This window comes from Alternaria hordeiaustralica, assembly GCF_023758085.1.
Source record: "Alternaria hordeiaustralica strain BMP 2776 chromosome Unknown scaffold_51, whole genome shotgun sequence".
Classification (NCBI taxonomy): Eukaryota; Fungi; Ascomycota; class Dothideomycetes; order Pleosporales; family Pleosporaceae; genus Alternaria; species Alternaria hordeiaustralica.
Window position 1 is genome coordinate 54,259 of NW_026056823.1, and position 21,085 is coordinate 75,343.

Genomic DNA, 21,085 nt, shown 5'->3' on the forward strand with positions numbered 1-21,085 from the left:
CCACACGTGTTCGTACCAATTTGCTCCGATGTTGGCGAGACAGGGTCCGTTTATTCGGGCATGAGCACGTCCTCTGGACACCATTGCTGCAGGGTACCTTCCCCAAAAGCAAAGTCATTCTCAATCTGCGTGAAAAGATATTGATCCGCTTCGTCCAGCGTCCATGACCAGGGCTTAGGGCTGGTGGCGGCTGACGCAGGACCTTCCATATCATGTTGGGTGTTACGAATTGCGATGCTATCGATACTTTGTTGCTGCGACGGCAGTTGCGCAGTAGTGCCGACCGAAGTCGACTGGCCAACATTCCTCGCGCCGCCTCCGTCATCCGCTTCCATAGCCAGCCTCGAGGCTGTTTCTCTGTCGAGATATTGGAAAAATAGCTGTAACACCCAGTTGGTTACTTCCCACGTCTTCTGAAGTTCTTGCAAGCCCAGTAGGCAAAGCTTGGCTCGATGCTCAGCGAGTGTGCGATTGATGCCGTTCGAGCGCCGGAAGTTAACAACATGTATACATAGTGTGTTGAAGAGGTTTGTGATGACGTGCATCTGAGCGTGCCCAATGTTGCCGTCCGGTAGCATATCCTCGACTATACGCGAGTTGCGCGCTGCTGCCTGTAGCGCTACATTACCGTCCGCGGATGTGTTGTTGTTCTCGTCTACAACGAAGCTGGTGCGGTGGAGTAGAATGAGTAGATTGTTGTACGCGAGATGAAGCATGCTGGCTTGGAAGTTGGGCGGGTCGCCAGCATCGCTATGCAGCTGCATAATACTTGGAAGGTCTTGCCTCCATTTGTAAAGCTCGTTGCGGAGTTTGACTCTCTCCTCGGGCGCGAGCTCCCGTCCCGGCAGATAACCGGCATCCACTACTCTGCCAAGGAAGACCGCCAGCTGCACCATACTTATCGTGTACACAATGTACCTATGGCGGTCCTCGAGAGGAGTGGACGGCGAAAAAGCAGAGGTGAAATCCGCGGAAGACAACGGCTCAATATCGCAATCTTTGTCGCGTATGCGGCACGGTAACCCCAGAGCTGATGCGCATTGTCGCTCGCGCACATAGATAGCCCACCAAAGCCTCCTCTTGACCCTCGCACGTCCCTCATCAGTATCGCCCCCGGAACGATGTAGTGCTCTTGTTTGCGAGAGACTAATAGCTGTGCCTAGCCAATGTCGCGCGTCCTTCTCCAATAGCGCACCGGCTCGCCAAAAGCTCATCAGAAACAGAGCTTGTATGACTTTGACCTTGTCAGTCTCGTACGTAGAATCGTATAGGTCTTTTGCCCTGATGTAAAAGAACCATTTCGCTCGATGACGGTTTCCCCACCCAAGAGCCTTGAGGGTAGACTCTTCGCAGTGAATAACGCCAATGAACATCATAGCTTGTAAAGACAAGGCGGAGAACGTAAAGTCTTGGTACGAGGCCCAGAAGTCTTCTTCGTCTATGATTGCAAAGTGTGGATGGAACCACTTGAAGTACGCCTGAAGGAGCTCGAGTCGGACCTCGGCGGGAGGAAACGAAAAGGCTCCCTCTGCTTGTAGGATCTTCTTGCGCGCAAGACGTCTTTCAGATTCCCACTCTGGAACGAACGATTCTGCTCTTGCAGCGCTTGGAACGGCATGACGAAAACAGGACTGTCGGCGATGAGCTGCCGCTTCTGATGGCTCGCCAGCCTCGCTTGTCGTCACATAGCGCAAAGAGCTGCTTTCACCAAGGAAAACGGCATCATCTTGGTGGACAGATCCTGTTGTAGGTGGGTTACTCTGCTGTTCTGCCGACACTGCCGGAGTGTGAAGTTGGTATTGGCTTCCGGAAGCGGGCGTGTGGTTGACGGGGCTGTGGAAGTTCGACGATAGCGACGCGAGGACATGTGACGCTGCCACCTCATCCTCGTGTCGCTGTGGGCTCAGCGCCGATGTACTTGGTGGGCTATCCGGGATTAGTACCTATTCTAGAGCGCTCCAAGTGTGCTCAACTCACGTTTTGCTGCGCGCTTCCGCCTCGGCCCGCGGCTTCCTGATGTGCTTTCCGCGTTTCGATTCACGCGTCTCGCAGTCGACGTTGCCGGCTGCGCAGTTGCTACAAGGGTGTCGATCCGTGACATCACATTTGACGCGTCGCGCGTTGCAGGTCACACACGCCAACTTTGCGCGTTTCCGTGGTGGTTCGGACATGTTGCCGAAGCTCGAAGTCTGCTTTGTCTGGAAGACGCCGAAGTCGGTTACCAAAATTGTCCGTGAAGGGTGACGTTATCGATATCGGCTATCCTTCGGCATCTTCCTCCACCTTTTTAGTTGTCGACCATCACTTTGTCCATCTCGCATCATCAGATTCATTGTGAGCAGTTTCTAGGTGCTCCAGGGTGATAGGAAAATAGCTGTATCATGACATCCGTGGCCCGCCGCCTGTTCTCTACAACTCCCTCCTACCGCCAAGCCTCCGCAGCGGAAGCATGTAGTGAACTCCTCACACGATTCCAAAGAGGGCCCGTCTCGATCCGTAAACAAGTTCTTGATGCAAATCAACTTCAGTTGCTCTCCATAACACTCAACCGTACACCCTCCTCTTTCAACCCGCCACCAACCGGTACGCCGATTCCACCCGGCTACCACCTAGTCTACTTCACTCCCTCAATCGTTGAGGCCGAATTGGGACTTGATGGCACAGATCGCACTGTAAACCCATTGAGTCCATTTAGTAGACGAATGTGGGCTGGAGGCGAGTTGACGTGGGCGCAAGACAGGAACGCATTGCTGAGAGTGGGTCAAGAGGTCAAAGAGACGACGAAACTGCTGAGTGCTGAGCCCAAAACCTTGAAGAATGGAGGAGAAATGCTTCTCGTGGGTGTCGAGAAGACATTCTCAAACGATCACGGTATCGCGTTGACGGACCGCCGAAATTGGGTGTTTCAACGTGAGCTTTTACCTGAGAATCCAATGAAGGCACCGCCAAAGCCAGAAGAGAAAGTACTGCCGACTGGGAGGCATCAAAGAGACTTCTGCCAAACGCCTACTTCGTTATTTCGCTTCTCAGCGCTGACATTCAATGCGCACAAGATACACTATCTGCCTGAGTGGTGTCGAGAGGTTGAGGGCCACAGGAATGCTGTTGTACATGGGCCGCTCAATCTCATCAACATGCTGGACTTTTGGCGGGATACGAGTAAGAATAGAGATACAGAGGCAGTGCCCAAGTCGATAGCATATCGTGCTATGAGCCCGCTATACGTCGATGAGCCGTATCGAATATTACTGGAGCAAGATCCAACCGGGGGATGGAGAGCAGAGGTATGGGATAGCTTTGGAAAGCAGAGTATGAAGAGCACTATCGTGGAATAGATGCATTCTTTTATAGGATTGGCATTAAGGGTATAAGCTAAGTGACAGTCCGAACTATGATCCGGCCTAAGTAAGAGCCCAAACACTCATCCCAACGTGGAACCGTAAAGTCATTACTTCAGCATCGTACAGTCTTACACTCCTCCAAAACGGCTTGGCTAAGCCCACTTGCCCAGAACACTCATGAGAATCAGACCGCAAATGAGCGCGAACAAGGCACTGATGGTCCTGGCAGCACCCGCGTTGAGCAACTTTCCGTGCATCCAGTCTCTCGCCAACATCTCCACAAGTCCAACCCATGTCAAGATACCAGCAGAAAGTGCATCGAGTGTTCCAATGGCGATTATGGTGCTAGGGTCGTTGCCGTTGAAGTGGTCTAGCGTTCCGATACCGATGGCCATGCCGATAGGTGTAATGAGCGCAAACGTACCACACATAAGGAGCTTCTGTGCCGTACCAGCAGCAGCCTTGGGGAGTTCGGCGATGCAAGTTCCAAGAGCGATACCTTCGAACATTTGATGGAAGAGGATAACAATGAAGAGGGTGATGAAGAATCCATCGCTTGCGACGACAAGCGTGATACCGATGAGGATGGAGTGGAAGATGATACCCGCCTCTAGGTTCATTACGTTGATCTTCTCTTCCATGGGGGTAGCCTCGCGCATCGGACCATGGGCGTGGGCAATGCCATGACTGCGGTTGAAGTCATGGGTGGGTTCTGCTGAAGGAGAACTGTTTCCGGATTTGTCTCCACTAGCTGCCACCTCGGTGCTGGGAGCAGTGTGTTTTCCCTGGCGCCACTGGACAAAGCGCGCACCGAGGTAGTCGACCAGGAAGGACAGCATCAAACCAGCCATGAAGATGGCAGCGGTGGTGGCTTCGTACTCCAGAACACCCAGACATTGGTTTGCGAACATGAGCTGGGCGTGAGTGAAGAGATGGACGAATGCAGTGGAGATGACGATACCGGTTCCAAACTGCTTGAGGACGACGAAGACGATGTTGTTGGCGCCAACGAGGTTGAACTTCCGGGTCAATACGGGGGTAAATACACCAAGTCCACTAGTAAAGAGAATGACGAAGAGCAGACCGACTCGTAGGGGGATGTTGTAGTCGCGCTGGGGAGCATCGCAGTTGACTTCGGATGCGCTTCCACCAACGCAGTGCTCAACACCGGCGTGGTCGTGGCAATGTCCCTTGCTTCCTGCTGGCTCACTTTCAGCAGCTGGCTCTTCGCCCGTGTGCGAGGAGCCTTCTGTCGATTCTTCAGCCTCGGTCATGAGCAGGACATCTTCGCCGGCATCGTCGACACAGTATCTTCTCCAGTCAGCATCTCGTCAAACATTGTGATGGGTGGTGCCTACGTGTCGGTTTGGTGCTTGTGACATTGCGTGTACTCCGCTTGGAACTCTTCTGTCGCAGTGGGCCCGACTACCTGGAACTCATCTGAGCCAAACATGCAGTAGCTGTTGCAAGTTAGCGCCGAACTCTACCAGCCAAAGTTGACAACGGGAAGACATACAGAACAGTCTCATGGGGATGGCATGATGACACAGCCGTGATGGAGGGGGTTCCGGTAGTGAAGACGGTGGTAGTCGCGCCAGCTTGAGTGACAGTGACGGTGGGTGTTTGCGCAGCGACAGAGCCCGCAAGCAGTAGGACTGCAGCAGAGAGGGTAGAGCGCATGGCTGAATGAATGTTCAGGGTCTACCGGATATGTTTAACGAGCGAACCGACGGGTGTAAAGCTGTTCAAGGTGATACCAGCTCAGGCCCTTGATATATCGACTTCGTTCAAGCTTTTCGTCGTGTCAGCGGAGTGGAACGCATGTACCGTGATGGGGCAAGGCAGCCCCCCACAAGGATCCCGCGAAGAATTCTTCGGTATCCATTTGTCTCTGGGCTTGCCGTTGCTTCACACTGAGCGCCACGGGCGGTCTTGGCATTGAGTACCCTGTTGGATGGTTTACCTTGGCATAAGTCTTGTCTCGGAGCAAACGTCGAATCAGAGGCTACACAAATGCTTTTAGGTAGGCGGCTTCGCTACAGATGCAGTAGGTGGGTGGGATAGCGCGATAGTTTAGGTGGCGGAGGTCTTGGCGAGGTATGTTGGGGAGGCATCGTAGTAGCCGTGACCTCCACGGCTAGGAGGCTCTTCGGCGCATAGCACTAACACCAGGTCTGACAACTCCAACATTCCGATGAATCTACAAGCGTTGAGGTTAGTATCATTTTTCGTCGTTCAACCTTCAGAGCTTGCAATATGGCAGTCATCTGAATGTTTCCAGTAAGAATTGTTGAAGCTGCCTAAGAGTTGTACAGGGAAACAGGTTACATAACTGCCAGCCCCGTTGGAGAACAGTGACTCGATAATCATCGTACTTCTACCTTGCTTCACTCTCAACATGACATATCGCGTGGGAGGCCGCTTCGGAACATAGCGACCACCCACATAAATATCTTCGGCCTTCCCGAACGCAGGTAATCCTCCCGACAACATGTTCCTGGGTGGGAGAATTTCTCGCCATTGGGCGCCCATCATGGTACTTACATACCCATAAATCCACCTTCTGAGTGGAAAACATGTCGCCCAGGCCCCCATGCACCTCCATGCCAAGCTCCACCATTCGAATTGTACGTCAGGCCAAGGTATAGATCAGCCTCCAGATCCGTGTAGTGTAGCATTTGCATCTCCGGAAAGGTGATAGACCGGCAGTATACCGGTTGATGTACCTGCGGCTGCAGCCATGAGGCGTTTTTTCTTCACGTCTCGGCGGTCGAGGTTGCGGGGACGTCGGTACATGAGCACCGAGAGGAACAGTCCTCAGTGGTGAGATGTCATTCTGGTAGAATATAAAGAGGCCTGCAGCTCGTCTGCAAGTATCTCCATCAAGCATCCGGCAACCAGCTTCTCGGGACACTCACTGAACTCCGGTTCGCATATCAACTCCCAAGACCTCTTCAAAGTCTCTCAGATCAATCTCACAATGGCTGCTCGTGCCTCTGCTCTCATGCTCCTTGGAGCCTCCGTCGCCATGGCCGGACCTCTTGCCCCTCGCCAGGCAACTGTCACCGTCACCCACACCGCCGAGGCTGCTCCTGCTGCCACAGCTTGGGATGCCGGTGCTGTTCACCAGTTCCCCATCCACGCTTCTTGCAACGCTACCCAGCGTAGCATGATCCAGAAGGGTCTTGATGAGACAATGACCATCGTCAGCCATGCCCGCGACCACATCCTCCGTTTCGGCAACAACTCCGAGGTCTACACCAAGTACTTCGGCGAAGCTCCCACTGGTGAGCCCCTTGGTTGGTTCACCAAGATTGCCGACGGCGACAAGTCTGGCATCCTCTTCCGCTGCGACAACATTGACGGCAACTGCGACCAGGAGGGTTGGGCCGGTCACTGGCGCGGCTCCAACGCGACTTCCGAGACTGTCATCTGCGACTTGTCCTACGAGATCCGCAGGCCTCTTTCCACCATGTGCATGCTCGGATACGACGTCGCCAACGGTGCTACCAACACCTTCTGGGCTTCTGACCTTCTGCACCGTCTGCTCCACCTTCCCCCCGTTGGTGAGGGTGTCGTCGAGCACTACAACGACGAGGAAGAGGAGAAGTACCCCGGAACCATCGCTCTTGCCAAGAACAACGCTACCTACGCCGCGAGGAACAGCGACACTCTCCAGTACTTTGCTCTTGAGGCTTACGCTCACGACATCGTCGTTCCCGGTGTTGGCTGCCCCGGTACTTACACCGCTCTCGAGGAAGAGTCTTCCGCTGTTGCCACCAGCACTGCTTCCGCCACTGCCTCTGCATCTGCTGCTCCTGCCTCTGCCTCTGCCGCCGCCACCTCTGCCGCTGCTGCCCCCGCTGAGGCCTGCGAGCCTCACGACGACCACTGGCACTGCCCTCCCGGCGTCCCTGAGCCTACCTCTCCTCCTGCTTAAGCGTTTACGACATGATAGCCGTACATATGGCTACGAATAATGGACTTACTTGACTTTGTCAGCGAGCTCCTACATGATTCACAGAAGATCACGATAGATTAATGATAATCCAATTTTCTCACGATAGTAATCGGCATGTGCTTGTGATGTATGCGATGAGGTTATTGAACCTACCATGCCGTGCGACTCCAATGCTTCCCGATAGGCCTGGTTTGATGTGAGCAGTGCATCCGATGCGATTCGGTTTCACGCAATTGACCGCTACCTGGGTACCAACCGCTACTTAACATCGGCTCGCGCTGCGATAGTTATTTTTGACACCAACAAAAGACGCATTGTCTGAGTAAGGAAAATGTGGCGACCGACGGTACTCACAGCAAGTTCTTGCGAAGTTGCTTGACTCAAGTAGTAGGCGTGTCGACGCATGGGGCCGCTTCCCTGAACTTGTGGGTTTAGGCCGCCAGCGAGGCTGACCGGCCAGCGGCCCCAATGGCTATGAGGCAGCCTGGCAACCTGTCCTTGGGTTTGAAATTTGCGGCTGAGTTCAGTGCGACAGAGCTTGTATCAGTTGGTGTTTCTGAACATTGAGAAGAGAAGAATGGCGGTGTTTATGAGATGTCGGTAAAAAGCCGCAGAGCCGCAGAGCCGCGCAGGATGCGGGCACCCGCAGACACCCCGCTTAAACTGCCTAGGTGGGCCTCTGCAAAACCATTCAGCGCGTAATTCATCTTTGGAAACACATGGCGCACGGTGATATGGACTATGGGGGTACTTGTGAGAGCGTCCGGTGAGAGCGTGGTGTTCGAGTTCTACCTAGGAGGCAAATGATGACACGCCGCACCGCCACTCCTCCACGCTTCTCGTGCCGCAACGTAAGCATACCAGACCTACGCCTCACGCTCCTTACATTACAGCAACCCCAACTCCTCTCCACCACTTAAAAAGGATCGTGATGCCGGTTTCCAAGCGTGTGCCACGTTCCACGTCTGTTGCACTGCCCTACGCGCCGGGGCATGGTTGGTCCAGAGCGGCGTGATTGTAGCCCCCAATCCATAATCCTGTAGCCGCCGAAGGCACCTCTTGCATGGTTTCATAGCCAGGCTGGTGCGGCGATCATGCAGCCTTCACGACTGCGCCGCAATATTTGCTCCGACATGTACTGCATATGCCCGAAACTTGTACTCTGGGACAGAGTACTAACTTCCACATCCTCTCACGTTCTGCGTGTGTGCGAAACGTCAAGTGACTCCCTCAACCATGGCGACACCCACACCATATCCCACATCGAAACATTTCAACCTAACGACCACTCAAGAGGAGAGTGCAATCGAAACGGACTTGGCCCTTCCTGGCATCAAGCGTGGTATTGCCATTGGAGTAGCGTGTTCCGTATCCATCGTCGTTATCGCCATTCTTGCTTTCTTTGCGATCAGACGAAGGAACCGTGTGCTGGCTCGGAGAGCACAGCTCCAGACCACAAAGAGAGAGTCGATGGATGCCGAAGCAGGACCGCAGGAGAAAGCTTGGTATTCTACGTCCGCGGCGTCACCACCGCTGCCAACACCACCACCGCCGCCTGTCGAAGCCGATGCTCGGATTATCTACGAACTGGATGCAGGCCAGATGCCAGAACTGCACGGCGATACCGCTGCGCAAGAAGTGGAGGGAGATGGCATAGTTGACGCCAGGTCAGAAGCGGAGGAACTGTACGTTCAAAAACTCGAGCAATGGAGGACTTGGAGCATGGCATTGGAGCCAAATATCACGAGCCATACTACCGAACCTGTACGCGCTCCTGTACCGCTGCTAATGGTCTCACCACCTGAGGCTTCTCCTGGCGGAGTCTCGCCGTTGCAGCGCCTGTCAAGGGACTACACCCCGCAGGGCGGTTCACCAGTATCACCGCCTCCAAATGTTCATTTTCCATCGGGTCATCGCGCGTACACCAACCACTGAGAGAGAAATTTCCAAGCTTGGCTTCTCCGCTAGGAAAGCGCGAAAAATGTATTTTGATTTGTAATAACGACATAAGATGCTAGCGGACCGTCAACACGACGCTTTCTTATCCTCGATACTCTTCGAATCGACGTGGTACTGGTCGTCTTCGTCATCAATTGGCGAGTCCGGAAAGAGTCGCTCCCCGGTTCGTTTCTTTTCGTCGTTTGGAAGGACTTCGGAACCTGGTAATTCTGCAGCAAAGAGCCGACGGTCACCAAAGGCCTCCACGGGAACAACAGGACTGGCGAGTTCAGAAGCGCTCTTCTCGCTATTATTCCCTGCCTCCATCTCCGCTGGCCCGAAGGCTCCACATTCGCTCCCCTTCGTCGCATTCTCCAAGTCGTACGAAATTTGTGACAGGGTGCTCTTCCGGCGTATTCCAGCTCGTCTTCGACGCACGCAAAACCAGCCGCCCAGTAGAAGTAGTATGATAGCAACGGCGACTGCTGCGCCGATACCAGCGCTCACGCCAACGCCCAGACCGCCATTTCCAGATTCTAGAACTGCGGGCGCTGAAGCAGAGGCTTGCGTCGAGGTTGAAGAAGGAAGAGAGGTTTGCGAAGATTGTGATGTATCGGCCGGTGATGGTCTCCCGGGAGGACCAGGTGTTGGCGGCGTTGGAGTTGGAGCAGGTGCAGTTGAGCTCACGTCGTCATCGTCATCATCGTCCCTGTCCTTGCGGTCTTTCTCTGTCTCGGTCGGGAGCGGTACAGTCGGATCTGTGGATGTCGACATGGCGGATATCACGATGATAAATGTATATATAGTAAGAAGACTGCCAGAGCGCGCGTTGACAGTTGTACGATAATGTGAGCTTCTAGTGACCAATTTTGGGATTACCTTCGAAATCAGTTGCACTTGCTACACCCCCCTTACATATGAACATCAGTGTCCCAAGACTATGGGTATCGACGACGACACCTCACCCATGTTTTCGCGTTCAAGCATCGGCAGAGTCGCGGCACCCATCGCTCATTCGCAGACGGCCCTAATAGCGCGTCGATTCCGCCGGCTCAGCCTCGTCTCCTCACGAAAACTTCGGTCAATTGTCATCTTGGCCTTACCTGCTACAGGCCTGACTTTTCCGTGCCTTGATGTTAGGTCTCGATAGGCCAATGACTTTGATGCTCCCATGTAAGATGGGAGACGCGTCCATCGGGGCTCCGCCGTGCTGTCGAGTTCGCCAAGCTGCGGAGGCCACCGCCGCGTAGTCATCAGCTACAGATCCATTCGACCAAAGTTTGGAATTGTCTTGCGCATAGAATGAATAACATTTCTGCGTGGCGACCTTGTGTAGTGGTGTGCTTCGGGCTGCGCACAGTAGGTATGTATGTATGCAGGAGCTCCTGAGAACTAAGAAAAATTCACGGGCCAGCCGCTACATCATGCAGAGCTAATGACATCGACCCAGGAACTGGAATTGTCGATGCTGGGCCTAAGTCGAAAGTTTTGCCATTCATGGACAAGTCGCTGCACAACACGTGGTGTCTCAGGCATCGCTATGATCACGCCGATTAGGTTCACGATATTGGGTTCATGGAAATGCGCGCAAATTGCCATGAAATGTATGACACCTATCTCTTTAGAGGAAAAAGAGCGACCTGACGGCGAGGAGATGGTTCGAGTCGGTGCTGCGAAGCGTGCGTGATCCACATGTCGGCGCCATCGGAAGCGAGTCCGTCCCGTCCGCGGTGTCTCCTCCAGCCTCCCCGCCCCATCGCGTTGCACGCCGTCGCTCGCTCTATGCAAATGCTCCTCCTCTCAACCGATCATACAAACCGAATGGTGCCCAAGCAAGAGAATCAGCGAAATCTTTGACGCCGCGCGTCTGACTGGACTCTGGACCGGGCTGCAGACTGCAGCTTTCGCAATCGCTTTGCGGGACGCATCTACTGTGAGATTTTACGGTACACCCAAAGTTTCGAGTACATTAGCACGTGGTCTATGTACAGGGACAGATGCCTCGGGATGCTGCTGATTCGCTATTACTGTCTGAGTAAGCAGGGGCCATGGAAAGTATCACTACCATCATAGTGCCCGCGGAACAAAGCCGGTCGAGAACTCCTAGGGGGAAGAAACTAGATCGACATGAATTATACTTTCAGCCATCCCCAAGGTAGTCATCATTACCGCATAGGATCTTATGCCATCTCGAGAGCACGGTGGACTAAGATCGATCTTTGGCGGTGCGCCCATACACTTGCATCAGCTTCTTCTGCGGGATGAATGCCACAGGGTCTCTTCCGTGGCCTACTCCGGAGTACAAGCATGCTATCAATCCGATAGCCTCTGGTGCGGCTCCTCTGGATGGTCGATCAGCTAGATTGGTGCCTGCGCCTGCCCTTGCAGGTGATGGGGACGAAGAGGCCGTCAGCTAGCGCAGAGCGGCACACCCGCACTTCTTCAATAGCGCGACATTTGAATGGGGAATCCCTTCGATAATCGTCTGAGTAATTGCATGTTAAAGAGGTGATCTGGCGACACAGAACCATACAATGGCAGAGGTTGGCAAAGAACCATGATACGTCGACTGCGCGCCTGGAACCAAACACCAGAGATCCAAAGGTCTGGAAGGAATGTTGTTTTTCGTTCCGGATTGCATGTTCTGGCATTAAGAGCTAGCTTCGCACGTCAGTTAGGGTTACCGGTCTGATGGAAGAGTCTAATGATACCGCCCAAAGTCCTGACGAAAGACGCCACACAACGGCTGACCGAGAGATAATAAGGGGATCCACCGGGTCTATTGCGCATTCATCGTGCATATCCCACAGGCCACTCGCCCCCGTAAGACTACGCCGGTTGCGGCCCGACCTCTACGTGGATTCATATGCCTTCGGGCTCCTCTACACAGGTTGTTGCGGATCTTACCTTCATTTCACATTGAAACCACTGAGACCTTGCATTATGGCAAGCCAGAACTCCAACCCCAACGCGGACCCTGTCTTCTTCGGTGGCATAGAAGTCGACATCACCCAATTTGATTTCAGCGACCATACTTCGAAGGTCAACAGTCTTACGATAACATGCGCAGTCTTCATCGCTCTAGTGGTGTTGACTGTTGGTCTCCGCCTCTTCGCAAGAGCGAAATACGTCGGCCATATCTTTGTCGACGACTGTACGCGCCTACCTACTCCATCGCAAAGGTCTCAGCTGATTGTATCACAGTCCTTATCATTTGCGCCGCCGTCTTCACTGTTGCTCTGGCTGCAGTGTGTATCGCTGGTAAGCAGCAAATACTTCGAGTGTAGATTCTAGCTGATGATATGTTAGCAACCCAATATGGCCTCGGGCGACACATCTGGCTCCTACCCATGTTGACACTCTTCGACACCTTGAAGGACTGTATATTGGTAGGTGCCTTGAAATGAGCTTGTTGAGCTGTCACAACTAACGCGCTGCAGTACCTCTTCATCTGCCAGATACTCTACGCCTTTGCTATTGCGTTGACGAAGATCGCCATCATATCGTCGTACCTGCGTTTCATCCACGACAAGACTTTCCGCATCTGGATGTACGCAATATCTGTATGCATCGTCGGTCTATGGATTTCGGGTAAGACAAGCCCAAGTTTGCGACATGTGACATGTGCTGAAGTACTCCTAGGAATTTTCGTCACCATCTTCCAATGTCGTCCGGTTCAAGGAGCGTGGGACTTCACTCTCGAACCAGTGTGCGTCGACTACGTCACCTATCTATACGCCAGCTCCGCCGTTAATGTCGCGACGGATCTTCTCCTTTGCGCGCTACCTATCCCTCATATCTGGAGGCTAAACATGCCAAAGAGGCAACGAATCGTCCTATGTGTGCTACTCGCAGGAGGCGCAAGGTATGTGTGGACGGCAGGTCATCGAATTTTGCTAACCTTTGATAGCGCAAGTATATTGGGTATCGTCCGTATTGCCTTCTTGGATCGTTTACGCGTCCTGGATGTTACCTGTAAGTATACCTTCGATTTGAGGATCGTGATGGAGGGTGTCTTCGGATGCAGCAAGCAGAGCACGAACTGCTATATCTGCCACCAACAGAAATCGCATCGATGTCGGCTATTCCACTCGAACATGAGTGCTAATACACATACAGATCAGAGCGTCGAGTGCGTCATTATGTCGGTAGGCGAGTGCAGTCTGGGAATCATCTCCGTCAGCATTGCTGCTCTTCGTCCAATGGCACGGCAGTTCTTCCCCAACGCGATGCGAAACTCTCCCTCTTCCTCGTCCAAGCCACGCGAAGCAGGACACGTTCGCCTCCAGCACATACCCTCAAACCAGGACAAGGATCAGTTCACATCGGAAAGCAAACATGATCTGTCAGGTTCATACGGATCGCATACACAAGTCTCCTGTTAGTCGTCCATGTACAATCTAGATCATGTTCAAAAACCTCCGTACTCCCATCTCGTCTCCTGTCTCCAAATGCTGCAATGCCGATGTATACTGTCAGATACCAGGAATAGTTGAACGGTGACACGAGCTTCATTGGGCACAAAGAATCCAGCGAAGCTTATGTTACCAGTACTGCGCTCATGTCGCTGGCTGCGTTTCTGCCCTGGAACAGAAACAGGAATGACGGAAGTCCTTGGAGGATGTCAAGCTCTCGAGGCAGGCGACCAAGAGCGGGACGGAACGCCTTGTTCAGCTGACCGCCAAGAAAGCCAAGCCGTCAGCCCAATCTCGCGCTTTTCCATGGCTGGCTAGATACCGATTGTAATTGGTCCAACATCCTCACGACGTCACAGACCATTACCAGAATCGCGACAAGCTGAAAGCAGGCTGTGTTGGCGATCTTACTCTGCGCGCGCAGGGCTGTGTACAGCCTTAAGGCGTCCACGGCGTAATTCATGAAGCACACCGCTTATGGCCTGAATACATAAATGCGATGCGTCGCGCCTCCTTTCCATGTGCATACAGCTCATCAAATCGGCCTCAAGGTTACACCAAAGACTCATTGCAGCGACTCATACATCAGCTAGTCACCCTTAATATACTCATCAGTCTATAAAACCCTACCTCGAGTCCATTACCCCCTTTACAACTCTCCATCTCCAAACACAAGCTTGCAAATCTACCTCAAACATCACCACCATGAAGTTCACAGCAGCAACCACTCTTCTCCTTGCGACTGTCGCGCTCGCCAGCCCAGCACCCGTCGCCAACCCAGACGCGGTAGCTGAACCAGCACTCATCGGATCTCGCGCCCAATTTCGCGAAGCGCTTGCCGCACGCGACATCCTGGTTATGCCAGAAGTTCAACTCGAAGAACGAGCTAGCAGCGGCGGCAAGGGAGGAGGCAAGGGTGGAAAGGGCAGCGGTGGAAAAAACACCACTGAGAGCGCGGCGTCCGACATGCTCTCACCAAGTCGCGCTCTGCAGATCACTGCACTGGGTCTGGGCGTTATGGAGGTTGTCAGGCTCTGGGGTTAGACGATACAACGATATATAGAGCTATATGGACACAGGGGAAGTTGACGGTCAATGTGGGGAAGGAGGCAAGCGGGATTTGATGCGGTTACGACATGTTATTGAGCGATGGAGTCATGTTTCTACGGAGTTGTATAATATTGGAGTTCGATACCACGGCATGAGGAAATATGAAAGTTTGCAACATCACAATCTTCCTCAAGCAGGCTAAGCTTAAAGCGCCCGCTACGTCACCCCGCATGTGTGATACAGCGAGCAAGCTTCCACTTCTGACACGACAAGTTCAAGCAGTGGACTACGATCATCGGTGACGATGATATTAGCTCGTATCGGTGGACTCAATGTCTGATCAACACCGAGTAACACAGTTGATGGAAGAGGCGATCGACTCAGTAGACAGGCATAGCCACAGTGTGGCGGTGTTGATCGAATAACAGGTTGGATATGGCTGAGATGATCTGTGCACAGCCACAAAGAGCTGAGAGATCAACAAATGTAATAAGCCTGAACAAATTCACCATGTGCAGATCAAAGAGATTTGAAGTATGAAGAGTAAACATTAACACTGGTATCTGCCGCGGCCTAAACGCTAGAAATGAAAAACGCCGTGCAAATGCTATGCCCCAAACGCTACGCTATGCTATCGGATCGAATAGAATCCAAAACACTTTTTGTTGCCATGAAGCAATGTTTACAAAAACTTGTTGATCATCTTCTTCCAGCCACTAGCGGAAGATTCTTCCCAAGTCTCGCTAACTTCGTCCTCGAACTTTCCACTCAGAAGATCGGCTTCCGCGGGGTTGATGAACTTGCTCCTGGTAACGAGCTTGTGTCCGATGTAAAGTACGGCGAAGAGGATCAAACTGATGTATGCAATGAAGAAGTCTTCAACGCTCCATGGGACGAAGGCGGTGAAACCTTGGGTGATGGTGATGATGGCACAGAAAGTGACACCGTAGATGGCGAGTGGGCGGCCACCCCATGACTTAAACGGGAGGGTGTCACGGTCGATGTTCTGAGCCTTGAGTGCGCGCATGAAGCTGATGTGGCAGATCAATACACAAGTCCAGGCGATGAAACCTGCGACGGAGACGATGTTGAGGAGCCAGTTGAAGGCTTCTCCACCGTTGGCGCTAAGGTTCATGTAGGCAAGCAGACCCATGGCGCCGGTGACTGCGGTCGCCCAGTATGGGACACCTCGCTTGGTGGTAGCCTTGAGGAACGCAGGGGCACACTTCTCCTCCGCAAGACCGACAAGAATACGGCTGCCTGAGTAGACGTTGGAGCTGGCGGCCGAGAGAACGACGGTAAGCAGGATGGCGTTGAAGATATCGGGAAGAGCGGAGACTCCAGCGAGCTGGAAAGCAATAACCATTGGAGATGAACCGGCGTTGGTGTCACCAATCTGAAGAGCCTCGTTGTCGTAGGGGACCAAAATGCCAACGAAGAAGATTGTGAAGACGAAAAGCGTGAAAATGCTCCAGAAGGTCTTTCGGATAGCCGAGGGCATGGTAACACGGGGGTTCGCGGACTCTCCAGCACCAATAGCGCAGAGCTCAGTACCCTGGTATGCGAAACCAGCCTGGATGAGGACAGCCCAGAAACCGACGAACTTGGCAACAGGGCCCTCGGCAAGGTACGGAGCGAAAGCACCGGGAGAGTTCCAGTACTGGAAGCCAATGTAGCCTTGTGCGCCGACACCAGCGTTCATGCAGATGGCGTATATCCAGAAACCGACAAGGGCAACAACCTTGATGAGAGCAAACCAGAATTCGAATTCACCGAAAATGTCAACGGGCAAAAAGTTGACGGCCGTGATTGGTACCCAGAAAATGGTGATGAAGATACCGATGCTGAGATCCGAGTCCCACCATTGGATGATGAGTCCAGCGGCTGTGAGTTCGAGTGCGTAGGTGATGGACCACGAAAACCAGTAAATCCAGCCCATGGAGAATCCTAACGAAGGGTCGACGAAGCGGGCAGCGTATTGTGTGAATGCACCAGAAATGGGGAGGTAGGTAGCCATCTCAGCCAAACTGAGCATGACGGAGTAGACCAGAGTACCGACGAAAACGTAAGCCAGGAGCGCACCAGCGGGACCAGCAGTAGCGATGGAACCTCCGCTAGCAATGAAGACTCCGGTTCCTACAGTACCGCCGATGGCGACGAACTGCAAGTGTCGGGATGAAAGCTTACGCTGAAGCTCATCCTTGGGGGGTGCGGCCTGCTTCTCGACGTCGCTCGAAGAGTGCGGGATCGACTTGTCCGACCGCTGGTCCATCTTGGGCGTGATCTCCTCAGAGGCGGATGCCATATTGGTGGTGGTATTGGCGAGGGACCCTGGGGTGGGGCTTGAGGTTCAAAGTAAGAACAACAACGACGAAGCTGTGATGTATACGATAGATGTCAAGTGCGCAAGAGCCAGGGACGAAAACGATATTTCAATCAAACCACGGTTACCCACCACTCCAGAAAGTGGAGTCATGGCGCAAGACTCCATGAGCCATCATGTTAGCCGTCGGCGTACTCCACGCTCTGGAAAGCCAGTCGACCGTCCAAATTTTCATCGTCGGTCCACTTGGCGGGCAACAGAGTCGTTTTGCCGCGCAAGATGCAGAAGTTGAACCGTGACAGTAGCATGATCGAAATTTTCGAGCCAGGATCACGTCGGCTACGAGCGGGTCGGCGCCGCCAGTTCGCGTCGCCTTGAGCGCGACAGGCCAAGCGGCAATGCTTATCGCGGGATTACCGTGTGGAATGTGTAGCTTTGCCGTTCCGTATGTTCCCAGCAGAAAAATTCTGCAGCTTAGCAGTATCTTTTTTGGGGTACTTTGTGGCGGCGGACGCGTTTCGGGAATAGCGAGAGGGCCGGCCCTTCATCGGGTCACGGCCTTGGCGGCGAGCGTGTCAGACTTCATCCATCGGGAAACCTTATCAGGCCTATCATGACTCCGTCGCATGTCACTGCATTCAACTCACCCCTTTCCCAAGCCGGCGGTTGTAGAGGTTTGCTTTGGTCATGCTGAGTCAAATGCCGCAGAGTTTTATTTGCATGGCTTGAAAGCATATCATGCTCTACTCAGGTAGTGTTGTTGCGAGATTCGCGCGACCTCCACATCGTGAGAGTCCAGTTCCTGCACATCTTATGCGACCAGTGGAAGTAACCAGCCAGCGTAGCAAGCTGTCGATACCGGTTGTACGTTCAGAACGCATACAATAATTCGATGGAGGCTACCATCTAACGCGGCTAAGAAGTCTCAATAAGAGGCGCATTCACAACTAGCTTTCTCACCGCAGCATCATCATCAACGTCGAAAGCTACACCTACTATTAGTCACGTAGCGAACGTAGCACAAGACTAGACCCCAGATTCTTCAGCCTTATGCACTCCAGGACGTGCCCGAGTGTGGTGCTACCGTTGCGCTGAGACATGGAAGCCGGGACCCAGCCGAACGCTCGCCGGATTGTCCTTGCAGAATCCGGGGATGTGTCTGACTTTTCATGTGATCTGGGGTCGATTCGCCTGCTTGCTAAAGTAGACTACTCGGTCTTGAGCCGAGCACCTCAATTCATGGCCACATTGGCTTTCGATTGACGCATCTTTGCCCATGATTGGGCATACATCAAGTGCAATCTTGATGGATATCTCGGCCCATATCGTCTACTCTCACTCCTGGGAAGGCAGCCTGATTTGTGGATCGATTCGCTTACACGTCTAGATGTGGAGAGACTGGGACAGGTACACTAATATTACCACACTGCGGCGCTCAAGCACGATGTTCGTTTCACCTCGATAACGAAGCACTGTGGGCTCTTCAGAACTTCAAACTGACGCGCTCACTCATCATCGTCGTAGTCCATCTCTTCGTCTTCGTCCTCATCCTCGTCGTCGTATCGGTCTTCGTCCTCTCCATCATCCTCATCACCATCCATTCCACTCGTGTTCTTCAACTCATCCAAATCCCACACACTATCCGGCAAACCTGCGATCCCCACATCTCTCTTCACAGTGATAACACCGAACTCTTCGACGCCGCAGAAGCCTCCCCTCTGACTCTTGCCAAAGAATCCCACGATGATCTCATCGGGGCTGGGTGTCAGCCTCACAATGTCCGAGCCACGCCTCGCGTTGAGCTCGCCGGCACTGGTGCCGTCGCTGAGATGTAGCCTTACACCATCCCTAGGGACGACCTCGACGGAACTAATCTCCACTCCCTCGGGAAGGCGTAGCTTCTCGGAAGCGTGACCGCCGAACTGGTGTTTACGGCCGTATGTACGCATGGGTCCCCAGTGACTCGTGTGACCATCTGCATACTTCACCACGCCGCCATCCCATAAACATCCGACCCTTAGATCGATGGAAACGGCGCGGTGTAGGTTTCCATCCTTGCCCTTCTCATGGAGGAGCTGCGCCCATTCGTACCGACGAGTATCGGACTCATCGGGGAAGGCCAGGCGCTTTGCGAGTCGGATATCGGAGCCTGGGATGCGGATGTATGATCTGCTGGCGAGGAGTTTCCAAACGTTGCCGATGTTGGTCTCCTTTCCGTTATAGGCGAGGATGTTGAGATGGAGGGCCTGGGATCGATCGAAACGCTCTTCGAGAGAGGATTCCGTATACTCAATGCGCTTCGGTGCGTTGTGAGTCCAGCCGAGGGGCTGGGATGTCTCTGTACGGTTGAAAGTAAAGCGTACGATGCCGCTGCTTGAGCTGATGACGAGTTTCGTCGGGCCTTCATCGTCGGTGTGCTCAGCGTGGACCTCGGGCGAAGCATGTCGTTCTTCGTTGCTGATGGTGGGGTCGATGGGCAGGCGGAAGTGGGGCAGCATGCGGAAGGAGAGCGCATCAGCTAGATTCCAACGAGCATTGTTAGGAGTGTTGTGAGGGTCTACAAGTACGCCTTCTGTTTTTAGGTGGCCAGAGTACGCGGTCTTGGGGAGGAAGTTCTTGGGCCAGTCTTGCGCATATCCACGCTCCATGATGCCAGAGCGATGAGGCGATCCGAATGCGTGACCGATTTCATGGAGGAACGCGCCTTGGCCGATGGCGCATGCTTCCCACATGGTGTCGCACTGGCCGTTGTCATTGCCTACTTTGTCTCCAGGTGCACGGACGTCTGTGAGACAGCCTGTGACTTCTTCCAAGAAGCGCGGCCAAGAGTAGGTCAGGTGGCTACCGAACATACCCAGTGAGATTCCGTCGGGGTTATGGCAACCCAGAGCTGCGTGTCCGAGAATCAGCTTCTGCGAGATGCTGTAGTGTGAGTCCAAGATCAACCCAGCAACGATGGGTCGGGCATCGGAAGCGAAGGGACCTGCTTGTTCCTTAAGCGCATCCAGAAACCAGTCGAACAAGTCATTGTCACGACGTGCGTTAGGGTTCTGTTGCGCGACCTCTTTATTACGGATCTCCTTGACGGTCCTGGAACAGCGAATAACGTTGACTTTGGCAGTCGATCGCATGGCACCTTCTCCGTCGAGAGCCTCTTCAACGCGCGCATTGAGGAAGTCGCGACTAATCGTGTCCGCAGTCCACTCCTCATCCAGCCTGAACGTTCGACGCCCAACACCTTGCAGCCTCAAGTCTTCCGCGGTCATAGCTTGCCACATGTAAGCCGTCATGCGGAGCTTGGCGATAGCTGCTTGGAGGTCAGAGTGCGCCGAAGACATCCCAGCGGCCTTTGAGGGTGGACAGTCGATGAAGCATGGCGAGTCTGCGGCGACCATGATAGCGAGGTGAAGAGGCGGGTACTGCAAGAGCGGGATGTAGTTGACGTTCACCTCGATGGTGTGTTCAAGGCAGTCATTGCAGACGTAGGCAAATTCCAAGACGTTCTGTCCTGGCGAGAGCATAACGAGGGCCTTGAAGTTACCGCCTGCTATCGGCCACGTCTGCTCGGGAAAGGAGTCGGCCTTGTTTGCGCCTTTGGTAGCAACATGGATGTAACTTCCTTCAGCAGCGGTAAGCGCATAGGTACCCGTGACAAGGAGACAGCGCTATTGTACGTGTTAGTTATAGACGGTCAACATAGCAACTGCACCATACCTGATGAATCGTTTCCCCGTCTGCGACATTGGTGATATTGAGAGGGTTTGAAATCGGTGCCATTCTGATGCGATCGGATGATCGTTAGTAGTGTGTTTCGGTGATGTTGTGCAGAAATAGGAATATAACGTCAAATTTTGTCAAGAGATGTTGCGATGTATCTAGAATGCCATTTTCATGTCGTCTTACTGTGAGTTTTATATTCCATTTCAAACGCCCGTGAGCAAGGCTGCAACTCCTTACTATGTTGTGGCTTTCAGGCAGCCGTCCCGAAATGGCTAGTCTCAGGGTGCTGCCTCGTCGAGGATGCCGGGTAATGTCTTTCACGTAACGTCACCATAAC

General features: G+C 53.4%; 8 protein-coding genes across 8 annotated transcripts; 3 read left to right on the forward strand and 5 right to left on the reverse strand.

Moving 5' to 3' along the window:
- Positions 1-50: 50 nt before the first annotated feature.
- On the reverse strand, positions 51-2,171 carry J4E84_010980 (uncharacterized protein; the record flags this gene model as incomplete). The annotated part of the gene is made up of 2 exons (XM_049393535.1): positions 51-1,926; positions 2,137-2,171. The coding sequence occupies 2 exons, from the start codon at positions 2,169-2,171 to the stop codon at positions 51-53; spliced, it is 1,911 nt and encodes a 636-aa protein (XP_049238745.1).
- Positions 2,172-2,381: 210 nt separating this feature from the next.
- J4E84_010981 (uncharacterized protein) lies at positions 2,382-3,335 on the forward strand (the record flags this gene model as incomplete). Its single annotated transcript, XM_049393536.1, has 1 exon — positions 2,382-3,335. One exon carries the CDS (start codon positions 2,382-2,384, stop codon positions 3,333-3,335), a length of 954 nt encoding a protein of 317 aa, XP_049238746.1.
- Positions 3,336-3,493: 158 nt separating this feature from the next.
- On the reverse strand, positions 3,494-5,021 carry J4E84_010982 (uncharacterized protein; the record flags this gene model as incomplete). Its single annotated transcript, XM_049393537.1, has 3 exons — positions 3,494-4,652; positions 4,700-4,801; positions 4,858-5,021. 3 exons carry the CDS (start codon positions 5,019-5,021, stop codon positions 3,494-3,496), a joined length of 1,425 nt encoding a protein of 474 aa, XP_049238747.1.
- Positions 5,022-6,321: 1,300 nt separating this feature from the next.
- J4E84_010983 (uncharacterized protein) lies at positions 6,322-7,281 on the forward strand (the record flags this gene model as incomplete). The annotated part of the gene is made up of 1 exon (XM_049393538.1): positions 6,322-7,281. The coding sequence occupies one exon, from the start codon at positions 6,322-6,324 to the stop codon at positions 7,279-7,281; it is 960 nt and encodes a 319-aa protein (XP_049238748.1).
- Positions 7,282-9,327: 2,046 nt separating this feature from the next.
- Positions 9,328-10,209, reverse strand: J4E84_010984 (uncharacterized protein; the record flags this gene model as incomplete). The annotated part of the gene is made up of 2 exons (XM_049393539.1): positions 9,328-9,998; positions 10,206-10,209. The coding sequence occupies 2 exons, from the start codon at positions 10,207-10,209 to the stop codon at positions 9,328-9,330; spliced, it is 675 nt and encodes a 224-aa protein (XP_049238749.1).
- Positions 10,210-14,360: 4,151 nt separating this feature from the next.
- J4E84_010985 (uncharacterized protein) lies at positions 14,361-14,699 on the forward strand (the record flags this gene model as incomplete). Its single annotated transcript, XM_049393540.1, has 1 exon — positions 14,361-14,699. The coding sequence occupies one exon, from the start codon at positions 14,361-14,363 to the stop codon at positions 14,697-14,699; it is 339 nt and encodes a 112-aa protein (XP_049238750.1).
- Positions 14,700-15,387: 688 nt separating this feature from the next.
- J4E84_010986 (uncharacterized protein) lies at positions 15,388-17,010 on the reverse strand (the record flags this gene model as incomplete). The annotated part of the gene is made up of 1 exon (XM_049393541.1): positions 15,388-17,010. The coding sequence occupies one exon, from the start codon at positions 17,008-17,010 to the stop codon at positions 15,388-15,390; it is 1,623 nt and encodes a 540-aa protein (XP_049238751.1).
- A 1,523-nt stretch (positions 17,011-18,533) lies between these two features.
- J4E84_010987 (uncharacterized protein) lies at positions 18,534-20,805 on the reverse strand (the record flags this gene model as incomplete). The annotated part of the gene is made up of 2 exons (XM_049393542.1): positions 18,534-20,693; positions 20,743-20,805. The coding sequence occupies 2 exons, from the start codon at positions 20,803-20,805 to the stop codon at positions 18,534-18,536; spliced, it is 2,223 nt and encodes a 740-aa protein (XP_049238752.1).
- Between the last annotated feature and the right edge of the window lie 280 nt (positions 20,806-21,085).